This window comes from Plecotus auritus (assembly GCF_963455305.1).
Source record: "Plecotus auritus genome assembly, chromosome: 7".
In the NCBI taxonomy this organism is placed as follows: Eukaryota; Metazoa; Chordata; class Mammalia; order Chiroptera; family Vespertilionidae; genus Plecotus; species Plecotus auritus.
Genome location: NC_137774.1, coordinates 148,224,766 through 148,239,573, shown reverse-complemented (window position 1 = coordinate 148,239,573; position 14,808 = coordinate 148,224,766). Strand labels below are relative to the sequence as shown.

The following is a 14,808-nucleotide window of genomic DNA, read 5'->3' as shown; positions in this document are numbered from 1 at the left end:
AACAGGGATGAGGTTTCTTCACAGAAGTGCGTCAGGAGCCACCGCCAGGAGTGACAGGAGGAGGACACACAGGGACCACATTCACACAGTAGCCACTGTTACTTTGTGCTTGTAAGCCCCTTTTAACATAACAAATGAGTCTTGCCTTTGAAATTGGTTAAATTGATTTGTTTTAAGTAAAGGAAAGGGATAAAGCAAAGACAGGATCTGGACATTTTACATCCAGAGATGGACACAGCTTTGCAGTCGAAACGAAAGAGGTCACCACAGCCGTGGGCTTTGGGTGGCATGAAAGTGGGCAGGGTGGCTACAGGTGGATGGGAATGCCTACCGGGAGCCCGTCTGTGATGGGACCCATGCACATGGGCTGGTCCAGTACTGACAACAGGGCCCATCTCTGCTATTTAATATTGTCAAGAACTGGTTAGGTTCTGATTAATTCTCTTACAAGTAATAAAAGTGTAAGAATCCAAAATTTTGCTTCCAATCGAAATGAAGGAACAGAGATTGGATCCACCCTCCCTCCTGGTGGAAAACTCTGACGGGCTTTTTTCTCAGTAGTGAGGAAATTGGCAAAACACTGCCCTGGTCCAGCTGAACACAGCTTCAAAGCAAGACCTGAAGGAATGGCCAGGCTGTATATCAGTAACTCACCTGCAGCCTCAAAGTTCCAGGATATTCACAGGAATGCAAACTTATCCAGCACCCTGCAGAGTAGAAGTCACAATCCCTGGCATCCAATCCCTGGATGCTTTAACAACAACAACAAAGCCAGGAAATGATCTATAATCAGTAGAAACAGACCCAGAAATGACTCGGATGATGGAGTTAGGTGAGGTTCGTTTGTTACACAACGTCACTGTATATTACCTTGTTTATTAGAAAGCCAGCGAGAGACAAGATTGAATATCTTCAGTAGAGACATGCAAGGTCTTTTATGGGATCAATATGAATTCTAGCATGAAAATTATAATGTTTGGAATTCCAGCATGAAAACTACAATGTTTGAAATGCCAAATACACAGGCTAAGAGTAGGGGTGGGTTTGACATCACAAGAAGAGACTGCGAGTGGACTTGAAGGTACAGCAGTACAAACCATTCAGAACAAAATAAAGAAAAGACAAAAGTGTGAACCAAGCATCAGTGAGCTGTGGAACTTTCTCCAAGGAAAGGGGCAAACAGGAAAAAATATTTAGAAAAGTACTTTTCCAAACTTGATGCAAACTGAATCCACAGATCCAAAGAGCTCAGTGAACTCCAAGCACAGGAACCATAATGGAAACCACATGAGGCAAATCAATGTTCAAATAAAGGGTAAAGAGAAAACCAACCAGAGGAGAAAAGACACGTTTCATGCAAGGAACAAAAATATTCAGAAAAGCAGGTTTCTCGTTAGGAATGAGACCAACTAGCAGACAGTGGAGCAACGTCTACAAAACAGGAAGAGAAAAAGACAACTGCCAACCTAGAATTCTTTACTCAGCAAAGATATTTTTCCAAAAAGAAAGAAAGCTGCTTTGGACATATAAAAGCTGCAAGCATTCATCACTGGCAGTGCCTCAATACAAGGAATGTTGGAATAAGTCCTTAAAGCAGAGAGAAAATCTGGACCTACACTAGGAACGCGGAGGACCAGAAATGGTAACCACGTGGGCAAATATAATCACTTTTTCTTATTATTTAAATCTTATTTTTTATTTATTAATTATTGATTTCAAGAGAGGAAAGGTGAGGGAGAGATGGAAACATCCATGATGAGAGAGAATCATTGATCAGCTGCCTCCTGCACACCCCCTACTGGGGATCGAGCCCACAACCAGGGCATGTGCCCTGACCATGAATCAAACTGTAATCTCCTGGTTCATGCATCGACCCTCAACCACTGGAGCCATACCGACTAAGCATTATTGAAATCTCTTTAAAAGAAGATTGAGCCCTAGCCAGTCTTGCTCAGTGGATAGAGCATCGGCCTATGGACTGAAGGGTCCTGAGTTCGATGCTGGTCAGGGTCAAAAGCAACCACTAAAATAACACAACAGAGATTTGGCTAATAATCCCACAAAAGAGGAGGGAAATAGAATTTTTAAAACTCAATCCAAAGACAGCAGAAAAGGAGAAAAGGGGAACAGAGAACACATTGGAAAAATAGAAAACATAGAGTCAATTTAGATTTAAACACACCACATCAATATTCACATTAAATGTAAATGGTCTAAATACCCCCCCCCAAAAAAAAAAAAAAAAAACAGTAGAAACTGTCAGCTTGGATATAAAAGCAAGACCCAACTATATAATGCATGTAAGAAACACAGTTTACATATGAAAACACAAATCAGCTAAAAGGGAAAGAATGGGTGTTCACTCTAATCAAAAGAAACATGAGAATGAAATCCTAGGACACTATAGCTCAGTTTGAATAATAGAAACATTATGGTCTGGGACTGCTATGCATTGAATGTTTGTGCTCCCCCCAGGGTCCCACTGAGGGAGGATATATTAGGAGGTGGAGCTTGGGGAGGTGACTCCATTTAGAGGTCAAGAGAGTGCCCCTCCCCCATGGGATCAGTGCCCTTATAAGGCGAGATCAGAGGTGTGCTGACTCCCTCTCCTCCCTTACCCCCCATTTTTCTCACCTTCCCCACACCCTCACCCTCACCCCCACGCATGAGGACACAGCCCAGGGTCTTCACCAGAACCCCACCACGCCAGCACTCTCTTGGACTTTCCAGCCTCCAGAGTGAGAAAAATAAACGTCTGTAGTTCGAGCTGCCCAGCCTGGGGCATTCTGTTATAGCAGCCCAAGCTGACTAAGGAACACCAGCCACTGTACAAGTTATAAACAGAAAGGGATTTCATGCAGAGAATTAGGTTAAAAATTGTTAGATGGTTTAGAGGGACAAAGGTGGGAGGCGTGTGGGTCCCAGCGTTGTGGAGCTGCAGGGAACCCAGTCCGGCTGCCTGGGCCTCCTCCCCCTCAGACGCAGCAGGTGCGCCCACTAGTGGCAGACCCTGACCTGAGCCCTGCTGGCCAGGGCATTTGAGAAACGCAGCTTCGGGCCTCCAGCTGCCCTGTGGTGGGGAATGCAGTGTTGTAGAGCCCAGCCACCCACGGGAAGGCCCTAAGATGCGCTGGACATGGCAGTCAGGGTTGCACTGCACTCCAAAAGCAAGACAGCAGCTAGCCTCTTGCTCACAGAGGAGCACCAGGGGTGTGCCTGGTCTGCTGGTGGCTTTCCTTCAAAGAGGTCCTCCTGCTCAGGGCCCGCTCCACACCGCAACACCTCACTTCCTCCCTCACGAGGAGGGGCTGCCAAGCAGCAGAGCATGGTTTGGGGCATGTCATGTTCTGAGCTGCTCCCTCCAGAACAGGCCTGCTAAGATTCCTATTTAGAGTGGCATGAATTGTACCCCCCACCCCAATTCATATGTTGAAATCCTAGCCCAGGACCTCAGAATGTGGCCTCATTTGGAGGTATTTACAGAAGTGACCAAGTTAAAATGAGGGCATCAGCGAGGGCCCTGATCCAATAGGACTAGGGACACTTGGAGACACACAGTTGCACCCCTGCCTGGCTTGCATTCCTGCCTGATGTTTTTTGTTCTCTCTTTGTGTTTGTGTGTTTAATACATATCTGAACTCATGAGTTCTACCCTGTGTCCCCTATTTAAAGGACAATGGTTTCCTTGATGGCCATTTATTTCCTGCACACTGTTGATGAAGGCCCTATCACTGATTACTCCTGTCCCAGGAAACCTGTGCTGTTGAGCACTTGTGGGGAGAAACAGCCTGTGTGAGGGTCACTGGTGTGTACAGACAAGGTGGCACATTACTATCTCCTGAAACCCTGAGTGCCATGGACTGCACTGTGTACACCACCCCCAATCCATATGTTGAATCCTAACACCCAATGCAATGGTGCTAAGTGGTGGACCTTTGGGAGGTGATTGGGTCATGAAGGTAGAGTCCTCACCATGGAACTAGTGCCCTTATAAACGAGGCCCCAGAGAGCCCCCTGGCCCCTGGCCCTCTGAGGTTACAGCAGGGAGATGCCTGTGAGCCAGGCAGTGGGTCCTCTCCAGAGACTGAGTATGCCCCTCCCTTGATCTTGGACTTCCAACCCCCAGAAATGTGACAAAGAAATGTCCATTGTTTATAAGTCACAGTATCTGTGGCATTTTTGTTATAGCAGCTGGAGAAGACTGATACACCAAGTTATGAGTTCTAAGGCCTTGATTCTAATCAGCCTGGAAGAGCAGTTCCTGGCACTGTGGCTGGGTACCAGCCCTGTTTTTGTCACCAGCTTGAGGCTGTGGGTAAAAGGCAGTGATGCTGGTTTTCAGGTGAAAGCCGAGAGCAATTGGGGGAAATGGTACTGAGGATGTGACAGGGTGTGACAAAGAGACACTGCTTCCATAACAGTTCTGAGCAGCAACTTGCAGTCCAGACAGAATGTAGATGTCCCCCTACAGTGAGTGCACAGTGGGTCAATCAAAGGACACACGCCAGGGCTGTTAATGCCTGGAACTTGGGTCACCAGCCAGCTGCCATACCAGAAGCCACCGCTCACCTTGGAGCCATTCCACACCTGGGGGATCTGAACCTGGCTTGGTGGCCTGGGGTCTCCATTCTTCTGCGTCATGATGTGAAATCGTGCAGAGGGCATCTGGGCTAGGAAGATTCCAACTCTGTTCAGTTCTGGAACTAGTACTGACCACCAGGCCTTTGTGGGAAATCAGATTTCGAGGAGAGCAGGAGTCGAGCCCCTTGGTGCCAATCGATGGCTGCAGGCACAAACCATCAAGACCTCCTGCTGCTCGCCCCAAGCTGCCTGCCCAGGCAGTGCCGCCACAGAAGGACCAGGTCTCCACAGCTTGGTACCTCGTACCTTCAGGCTGGGAGACCTCCAGGCTGGGAGACCCGGCGCTCAGCTACAGGTCAGGGCAAGGCAGAGGTCGCTGCGGCAGGGCTGGGGTGCAGACAGGACACCACCCGCGTGGCCTCAAAGGGAGAGATCCCCTGGGCGCTGGATCTCGGAAGGGAACCGCCACAGGAGAGCAGTCTGTGGAGCTGGGTGTTGGGGTGAAGTGTAGCATCAGGTGGGGATTGGGCCGCGGAGGGCTGGGGGGAGGGAGAGCACAGGTCTTGGCCAGGCTCAGCCCCCCGCCGGCCATGCCTGGACCCACAGGTGTTCCCGCTCCCAAGCATCTGAGGCTCCGGGACACGCAGGATCTGGGGCAGAGTGTTCTGCGGGCGCGGACTGTGGGTTGAGGGCGCGGCTGGGCTCGTCCCCCGCCCACCCGGGGCGGCGGGAAAGGGAGCCCGGCCGGCCGGCCGGCGTGCGCCCCCGACAGCGGGCGGGGCGGGGCGGGGCGGAGCGGGGCGGCGACTAGATAAAAGCCTGGAGGCTGAGACCGCCCAGCGCAGCGGGACCCGAGCCAGAGCTTCCGCAAGGGCCAGGCGGCAGGACCCCAAAGCAGAGCCGAGGCCGGGAGGCCAGGTAAGGCCTGGGCACTCTGAGGTGACTTCCCACACAGGCGCCCCCACGCATCCTCGGGTTCGTCGTTCACTCCCTGGACCCCGAAGGCTACAGCCGAGGGGGACAGAGCTGGGACGGGCACCGTCTGGAGGCGCCGCGTTCCTCAGACGACAGCGTCTCCAAAAGTGGCTCACAGCCAGGGTGCATAGCGCGCCCCAGTGCCTCTGGAGACCTTAAGGCGATCGGTGGCTGAGAGGCGTGTGCACGAGGGAGCATGCGGGCTGGTGCGCGCCCCCGTGACCCCTGGCCCTGGCCCTGCAGGTGGAGCGCCCAGTTCACAGCTTCGCCCCGGCTCCAGGGATGCGCCGGCTCCTGGGATAGCGGGAAGGGGCGGCTTCCATGAGGCGCCGGCACCCGGGCGCCAGCTGTTTGTAACTGACTCCTGCCTGTTGACCCAGACGCGGTGCAGGGCGAATCGGACTGGGCGGAGCGCCCCGGATCTGATCAGGGTGATATTCGTAGCCAGTGCTCCATCGTGCAGGGTTTTGTCTTTGATTTTGAAGGTGAGAGGAGGGGCTCGGAGCTGTGCTTCCAGGCTAATTACAAGCACAGACAGGGACGGACCAGCGAACCACAGCTTATGAGCCAGCTGTGTTCCTCTGAGAGACCACGTTTTGCTTCCCGTACCCAGACCTGACCTCTGAGGGCAGGGTTCCAGGAGTGGGTCAGCTCACACCAAATGCTGGGTGGGGGCTTCCCTGGCAGGTGGCCAGACTGGAATGCAAGGGCCCTCGTCAGAGCAAAAAGGCGGGAATTTGCCACCTCTACAGCTCCCCCTCACCTGCACCGCCCGGCAGGCCAATCTCACCTGCCTCCCAGCAGATGCAGCCCCTTGGCCCGTGTTTCATAGTCTCAGGAATGCACTGTTGGGTTTGTCACCAGAGGGGAAGGGGCCACAGAGGAGTCGTGCATAAACTTAAGTTGTGAGTTTTTGTTCAAACTTGGATACAGTGGAAAATACTCCCATTAAGCTCCATCCTGATATGCTTCCGCTTCAACCACGGTGTGTGTGCGCATGTGTGTGTGTGTGTGTGTGTGTGTGTGTGTGCAGATGTGCGCGCACCTGTGCGTGAACAGTTGCAGCAATGCTGCTGGGTCCAAATGCCAGAAATCAAAGTTGAAGCCGCTCTTGGCCCCGATGGCCCAGCTTGCTCCTGGCTGTCACTGTGGAATTTCTTCTGTTCCCTCAATGGCATTGTCCAGGGCTTGGAAATGAGCTCCTGGTAAAGTTGCTAAGTGTAGGCGCTCGTGGTCCCTCAGGTGAATGCTGACATGATGCCGTCTCTTCCAGGTGGGGCTGGTGAGCCACCGGGCCACAGGTGTACGTGGGTCATGTAGGCATTCCTTGGAGAAACTGTTACAATCATTATTTCAACTTGTCATTGCTGTGGGTGATTTTGCTATGGTGGAAAGAATGGGTGTGCACTCTTGTAAAGTCTTACTGTTGAATGCTATTTAAAGATTGCAAATTACTCCCTGCAGTGTGGGGTATGGCAGAGGTAACCACTTATATTATTGTTAAAAGCAAAATCAGAGATTACACAAGCCCTGAACTTTCGTTGGACTAGAGAGGAGAGCCAGGGGAAGGGGGCAACGCAGATGTCTATCCTGAGGTGTCCACAGCTTGTCTCCCCCAGCCCTCAGGAGAAATAACTCATCTCCTGTCGTCCTCACCCCTGGCTGCTTGGAATGTATTTGTTCTGCCCCAAAGAAATGATTATAAATGCCTTGGATCTCTGCTCTGGCCATTGGGTACATCTGTAGTTCTGCTACTAACTCATTGCATTCCTATGTGTGTTTATTTTTCTTGCTGGCTGAAGACCAAGAGGGAAGAAGCGCAGAATCCTAGATTCCTTCCAGTCTGCCCATGAGTAGAAGCAAATGCCCAGTGGGACCGATGCCTTCTGTGGTGGCCCCAGCTAAGGAGCCCAACGCCCTGTGCCCGAAGGCGGTGGAACTTGTCCTGGTCAAGGAACAGAATGGGGTGCAGCTCACCAATTCCACCCTCGTCAACTCCCCACAGACCCCCATGGAGCCCCAGGAACGGGAGACCTGGAGCAAGAAGATAGACTTCCTCCTCTCGGTGATTGGCTTCGCAGTGGACCTGGCCAACGTCTGGCGGTTTCCTTACCTGTGTTACAAAAACGGCGGGGGTGAGTCCCCGCCATCCTCTCTGTGCTCTCCTGCTGGGCTGGAGTCCTAGGCAACGGAAGCAGGGCTTTCGAGAAATCCGCGCCCTCTGGCAGCATGGCACTGGGTTGTAACTTAGCATTAGCTGGGCACAGACTCCCTAGGTGTACGTCACAGAAACAGAGAAACAGAGTCCAGAGCAATCTCACTCCATGTCAGGACTTCGTAGTTGAGGATACTGAGGCCAGGAGAGCAGGAAGCAGGAGTTAGCCATTGGAGGCACTGTCGTCCTGCCTTCTGTTTCCAAGGGTGGTTTTCACTTTGGAAAGAAAAGGCCACAGAAGGGTGACTTAATACAGTATTACAGAGTGAGGCCCTTGAGCTTGGAGTGGTGGAAGATGCCCTGCCCTTCCCCCACCCCCTGCTCCCACTTCTCCCTGAACTCAACCTGTCCTAGAACCATGACGGTCTTTGGACTCCAGGCAGAAAACATATCAGAAGGTACAGGGCAGGATCACCCCAAAAATTCAAGTTGAAAAAGCCAGTTAAGTTGGAGGTCATGCCCACCCTCCTGGTGCTCCATTTCCCTAATGGCCTCTCTGAGTCCCTGGCCAAACCACACAACACAGAGGGAGGGCCTGGGAAGACGGTCCCAGGAGGGCCCTCCAGCATGCCCATGGGTAGGTTGGCATTACTATTCCCAGGTCGAGGGGGAAAAGACCAATGCCTCAGCAGTGCATTAACTTGCCCAAGGACAGACAGAGCTGCGGGGTCTCCCTGCCTCCCTCCCCGTCCCAGGAAGAGGGCCCTGGCAAAATCACCTCTCGTTTGAGGCAGGCCTTTAGGAAGCAAAGCCTGGGGCCCTGGACTTTGTGCTTGGGGCAGGATGTAGCTCCAAGAGGAACAAGGCGCCTCCCTGAGGGGCTGCAGCCTCCGGTCGAGGCAGGTTTCACATGCTGGGAGCTGGGATGATGACGGAACCCACACAAGGCCAGAGGTGGCCCACAGATCCCAGAAGAGTTACAACTCAAGAGGGTCCAACATTCCACAGAGGAGCAAGAGGGGCCAAAGGCGGGGAAGAAGCCACAGTGTGGGCAGGGCCTCATCTCTGTGTTCTCAGGGGTTGACTCCATAACCTTGGACACTGGGGGTTCAGTAGGGGTGGGCTTACTTTAAGGGCTTTAGAGGGTTTTGGAGCACTGATGACAGTGGGGCTAGGCATGGACGGAGGAGACTCACCAACCTAGTCTGTGGCTTCCCTTGGAGGGTGGCCAGGCAGGGAGCTTCAGGAGAAACAGGGACAGGGACTGTGGTCAGGGCCAAGACGGGTATAGTTGGTGGAGATGGCTGAGCCCTGCGGCCCTCAGTGACCATGCTGTACTGTCCACAGGCGCCTTCCTGGTCCCCTACCTGCTCTTCATGGTCATTGCGGGGATGCCGCTCTTCTACATGGAGCTGGCCCTCGGGCAGTTCAACAGGGAGGGGGCTGCCGGCGTCTGGAAGATCTGCCCTGTACTCAAAGGTAATGGTAGGGACACGTCCTCGCACCTGGCGTGGCACAGATCAGGCTGCGGCTCTAGAGCTTTCAAAGCAAACCCATGCAAGTCGCATGCAGTCCATAGTGCTTTGCTAAATGTCTACGCATATGAACACACCATTTGAATTTTGGTCCTAAGATCAAACCTCTGTCTATCTGTCCATATATCAGCTACCTATCTATCATCTATGTATCCATCCATCAATCTATCTGTCTATCTAGATATCATCTAGCTATCCGTCCATTTATCTACGTATCATTTATATATCAGTCATCTATCTCTCAACCATCTATCGTCTATCAACCATCTATCGTCTATCTACCTACCTACCTACCTGCCTACTTACCTATTTATCATCTATGTATAACCTGTGTATAACCTGTCTATCTATCTATTAAATGTCATCTGAACATAAAATCAGGAGGCTCTGGCTAGAAATAAATGATAAAGATGTATTCAAGGGTTTACAAATTGGAAACATAACTAGGCAATAGCTAGAGTGTTCTGAAGAAGAAAGAAAAACTGAGGTTCTTATATTAAAAAGTACAATTGAGAAGAATCAGTCCTGCATTCTCAGTCCCCGGGTTGGTCTGAGCTGGGAATCCTCTAGATCAGTGGTCAGCAAACTCATTAGTCAACAGAGCCAAATATCAACAGTACAACAATTGAAATTTCTTTTGAGAGCCGAAAACCGACTTCTGTGCATGGGCCACGAAGTTTCAATCGCACTGTACATGCGCGCCTGCACATATTTTGTGGAAGAGCCACACTCAAGGGGCCAAAGGCTGCATGTGGCTCATGAGCCACCATTTGCCGACCACTGCTCTAGATGACTGGTGGTCTGGATACTGGATGTCAGACTGCCTGGACACCTATCCCTAGTCCTTCGGGGGTAATCAGGGTTTTTGGGAGGTTTGATATATATCCAGGCATTGATGCAGGACTGGATGTTCAAAGGTTTAAGTTCCCAGGCTACTTAAAACAAGAACAGAATTATTTTCTCATGCCTCAACCAGTACCTGACTTTAGTAATTTAGCAGCTCGACTATCTACCTACCTATCATAGCTACCTATTATCTATCATTTATCCACAATCTACCTAACTGTCTAGTTCTTCACTGAGCCTTCCAAGCTGCTACTGAGATGCCATGACACCATGAAGCAAACACACCTCATGCTGAGTCCCGGTGACTAACCCTCCACAGTTCCCTCGCTCCATCCTCATGAGAGCCCTGGGGAGGGGATGTGCTGTGTTGTGTGTCTTGGAGATGTAAGCATTGAGATTAGGGGGCTTGAGTAACTGGCCCCTGTCACCTAGTCAGGGGCAGGGTGGGATGGAATCCTATCTGACTTCCCATGGGGCCAACAGGAGCTGATGGCGCAGGATTCAGGGGTATTTCCTCAAAGAGACCGGAGAAAGTGCTTGGTGCAGACAGCTGGGTTCATTAGGAAAATGGCTATTAAAAGACCAGGCTTTAGATTTTCTTAGAGTTTCTTGAAAAGTTGATGTTTTGAAGAGAATCAAAGCCCTGTTGTCCCTCCCAGGATGCCGTGTGGGTGGGTCAGGGGGGTTGTGCTCAGATAGAGACTGATCAGCCTCAGGAGTGAGGACCTGGCACAGCTGCTGCAGTCCGTCTCTATGGGAGAATCGCCCTCCCACAGCGGAAATACTGAGACCGGCCGGGCATGATAGCTCCTCTGGGCACCGTGTGTTATTCCTGCTTAATGGACTGCTGGGTGAATCTTAAAATGTTAGAAATATTTTCCGAGGCCAAATGATTCATGCCCACCCTCAAGTGGAACTTCAGAGCGAGATTTGGACACCTCTGGGTTCAGGTGCCAGGTGCTGGGTGTTCCCTTGTGCAGTTTGCACACAGAAGTCAAAGCTAAAATGAGTTGCCTGAGACTCGCCTCCGGCACCATCACTGATTCCCCAGTGGAGAAATGTGCAGGTACCTGAAGACACCGGACACCTATGACTGACAGTTACAGGTTTCAGCCTGGACATTTCCGCACCTGTGTACTGGCCCAATGTTGGTGCCACCGAGGGCAATGAACCCAAGCTAACAGAAAAGACACAAATGAGTTAATCGTGTTCTCTGCTGGGCAGTGCTGACATGTCACGCGGCCGCGCACGGCAATGAGCTTTCGCTGTGGTCAGTATTTATAGAGCATTCAAGCGCCCAGTCGGAAATTAAGCATGTCTATCCTCAAGTGACCATCGGGGAAGTGCTGAGGAAGAATGCCTCCAACTGTGACACAGATTGTGGTGGGACCAGTTTGTATCTCTGGGTTTTCAAGAAGCATGTCCTTCTGGTCCGAAGTCTGTCTGTCATAGTTTCTTACAGGACACAACTCTGTGCCCCCACCTCCCTCCGGGGAGTCTAGCACTGAGTCAAAGTAAATCTGCCTCTTTCTGGAGCGCCCATGGGTGAGAGCCTGCAGAAGAGGAAAAGGATGGTGGCTCCACAGGGAGGGGGGCCAGCGGGCCAGCAGGTGGAAGCTGATGTCCAGCTTTTTCCTGCCACAAAAAGTTTTCTCCAAGAAAGATGCTGAAGTGATTTGTTATGTTGCAGCTTATAAAATGTCAATAAATAGTTTCCAAGGATTTCAAAGTGTAACTAAACCCTAATGAATTGGGGTCGACACAGGAAGTATGACTGTCAGCACCCCATTCTAGAGAAGCTGAGACCACGGATGGGGGCATTTGGCCACATCCCAGAAGTATCAGAACCCGGAAGAGAAGTCAGCAGACATGGTGCACCTCGGTAACTCACTCAGAGTCCCAGCCTCACTGCCACACCCTAGCAGCTCATGTTGGCTTTTGTCCAGTTTTGGAAACTCATCCGTGTGGAGGGCTGAGCTGAGGCCACCGGAGGATGTGCCATGTGGCCCCTGTGGGTGGAATCTCGGTCGGATCCTGGTCACCTATCTCCTAACCTGGGATTGAGGGAATCGCAAACCACAGAAAGTCAGCTATTGACTGGGAATCTGTGCAGCCAGCACAGGGCTGTGCTCATGGAGGAGATAAACAATTCAGCGCAAGAATTACTAGACTTTAATGTTTAGAGAAGAGGCACCTAGAATGGTCATGCATGGCCCTGGGTGACCTTGGGTGGCCCTAGGTAGCTATGAATGAACCCATATGACCTTGTTTGCCCTGGGTAGTCTTGAGTAGCTATGGGTAGCCATGAATGGCCCTGGATGGCTCTGGGTGACCCTGTATGAGCCCTGGTGGGTCTGGATGGCCCTGGTGGTCCTAGATGAGCCTGGGTGGCTGTGGATGGCCATGGAGGAACCGAGTTGTCCCTTAGTGACTACTGGTAACTCTGGGTGGCTCTAGCTGTCCCTGAATGGCTCTGGAAATCACTGAGTATTCCTGTGTGCCCCTGGATGGCCTTTGATAAACCTATTATCATGGGTGGCCCAGAAGGTTTCTTTGTGATCCTGAATGGTTTGGGTGGCCTTTGTTGACATTTGGTGGTGTTTTCTATCTCTGGTTGCCCCTAGATGACCCTGAGTGGCCATGGATGGCCATGGTGGCAGTGGACGATTTGGATGGTTTTGCATGGCCTAGTGGTGCTGGATAACTCTGGTTTGGATTGCTCAGGGTGACCCAGAGCCACCCTAGATGACCTTAAGTGAGCCTGGATGATCCTGTTTGATCTTGAGTGGCTGTGAGTGGCAGTGGATAGCTGTGGGTGGCCCTTAGTTGCCCTGTATGTCTGTGTGTGACCTGTTCTACCACGGTTGCCTTAGATGATCCTACATGTTCCTGGATGACTCTTCATGTCCCTAGGCATACTACATGGTTCTGGGTACCCTTCAATGAGCCTGGATGGCCTTTCAGACCTTGAATGTCCCTCGGAGACTCTCTGAATGTCTCTGAGTAGACAGAGATGGCCATAGATGGCCTTGGAAGGGGGAAGCCCCTCTCTGTGGTCACAGCTTAAAGTCCAGCATCTGCCTTTTCACCTATCTCCCCTTGTGTATTTAAAGATGCTGCCTGATATTAGGATGGTGGCAAACAGCTGGCACAAGGTGGCAGTGTCTCCTGTAAGGGAAGGTGGGAAGGGGCGTTCTATTGACGGTGGCTCTGTGCTCTCGCCACTCTAGGTGTGGGCTTCACAGTCATCCTGATCTCGCTCTACGTTGGCTTCTTCTACAATGTCATCATCGCCTGGGCGCTGCATTACTTTTTCTCCTCCTTCACCATGGAGCTGCCCTGGACCCACTGCAACAACACCTGGAACAGCCCCAACTGCACAGATGCCTACTTCGGCAACACCAGTGACGGCTCCGGCCTCAACGACAGCTTCAGGACCACGCCTGCCGCCGAGTACTTTGAGTAAGTGGGAGGTCCGCTCCTCAGGGTGCGATGACTCCTCACTTGCTGTGGCTGCCTCAGGAAGGGAAGGACATAGAGCAAAGCTCTCTATGGCAGCCCAGGGGTCAGCCACCCACCCCTGCTGTCTCACAGGGGTGTGAGAGGACCCTTTCATTGTCATGTGCCCGTGTTTCGTTCCCTTGGGGTTTTTTGTGGGACAAAGCTAGCATGAGTCCTCGGCACAGATGGAAGGCTTTCGCCTAATTTCTAATGTAAATTAGAAAATTACAAATCTAAAGCTACGAATTTGCCTCTAAGAGGCTGCTTTAGCAACATTTCATTTGTTGTATTTTCATTTTCATTCAGTTCAAAGTGTTCCCTGATCTGCCTTGTGATTTATCTTTGATTCACAAGATATTTTTGGAGGTTGATAATGTTCTTTGATGCACTAAAGTTTTTAATCTTGATAAATTCAGTAATTTATTTTTTCCTTTTATTGTTTGTACTTTTGGGGTCCTATCAAAAACTTCATAGCCAAAACTCAACAAAAACCAGCTAAGCTCATAAGTATGGAGAGCTGATTGGTGCTGCTAGAGGTAGGGGATGGAGGGTAAAAAAAATGGGTGAACTGGGGGTTTTCTGTTTGTTTAAATAAATAGAATTTTTTTTTATAAAAAGTCCATTGTAAAACCTAAGGTCTTGAAGATTTATGCCTGCGTTTTCTTCCAAGAGTTCCATAATTTCAGCTCTCACATTTAGTTTTTTACCCATTTGAGTGGCTTTTTGTATTTGATATGAGGAAGCTATGGATTGATTTCCTCCTGGCTATAGGTCACATTATCTTGCTTCTTGTTGTCCAGTAATTTTGTAATCTTCCTGTAATGAGTGTTGGATTTGCTCTGGTAGGAAGTTAATTTGCTTGTGGTACAGTTTTCTCCTTTTGAAACTTGTTGTTGAAATGCTTCTGGGGCAGCCTTTGCTTCAGGAATGGTTTATCACCTCTACTGCAATGACCCTTCCAGGGTCTACTGAACTCTCCCTGTGATCGGCAAGTCCCCTGCCGTGGCTGGTGGGAGATCAGTGGTCCTCAGCCCTGCCTGGGCTTAGAGACCTGCAGAGTCTCACCCTATGGCTGAGTCAGTGGGCTCCTGTGGAGAGCCTTTCAGCATCTGAGACTCCCTAAGCTCTACCCAGCAAGACCACATGCTATGCTCATGCGGGGGGCAGGGAGGTGCCTCCAGGTGGGAAGTGGGGCGTTGTCATCTCCAGTCCCAC

The 14,808-nt window shown here is 51.0% G+C and overlaps 1 protein-coding gene across 3 annotated transcripts in view; it reads left to right on the top strand.

Annotated features, from left to right (window-relative positions):
- Positions 1-5,396: 5,396 nt before the first annotated feature.
- The window catches only part of SLC6A3 (solute carrier family 6 member 3), a 31,102-nt gene continuing 21,690 nt past the window's right edge, over positions 5,397-14,808 (top strand). Inside the window, exons 1-4 of one of the 3 annotated variants that reach the window (XM_080678137.1) lie at positions 5,397-5,499; positions 7,359-7,691; positions 9,059-9,190; positions 13,323-13,554. In XM_080678137.1, the coding sequence (XP_080534263.1) occupies positions 7,406-7,691; positions 9,059-9,190; positions 13,323-13,554 (650 nt within the window). In that variant the 5' untranslated portion in view covers positions 5,397-5,499; positions 7,359-7,405. The remainder of the gene's footprint in view (positions 5,500-7,358; positions 7,692-9,058; positions 9,191-13,322; positions 13,555-14,808) is intronic. The other 2 variants (XM_080678136.1, XM_080678135.1) reach the window with 2 other exon arrangements.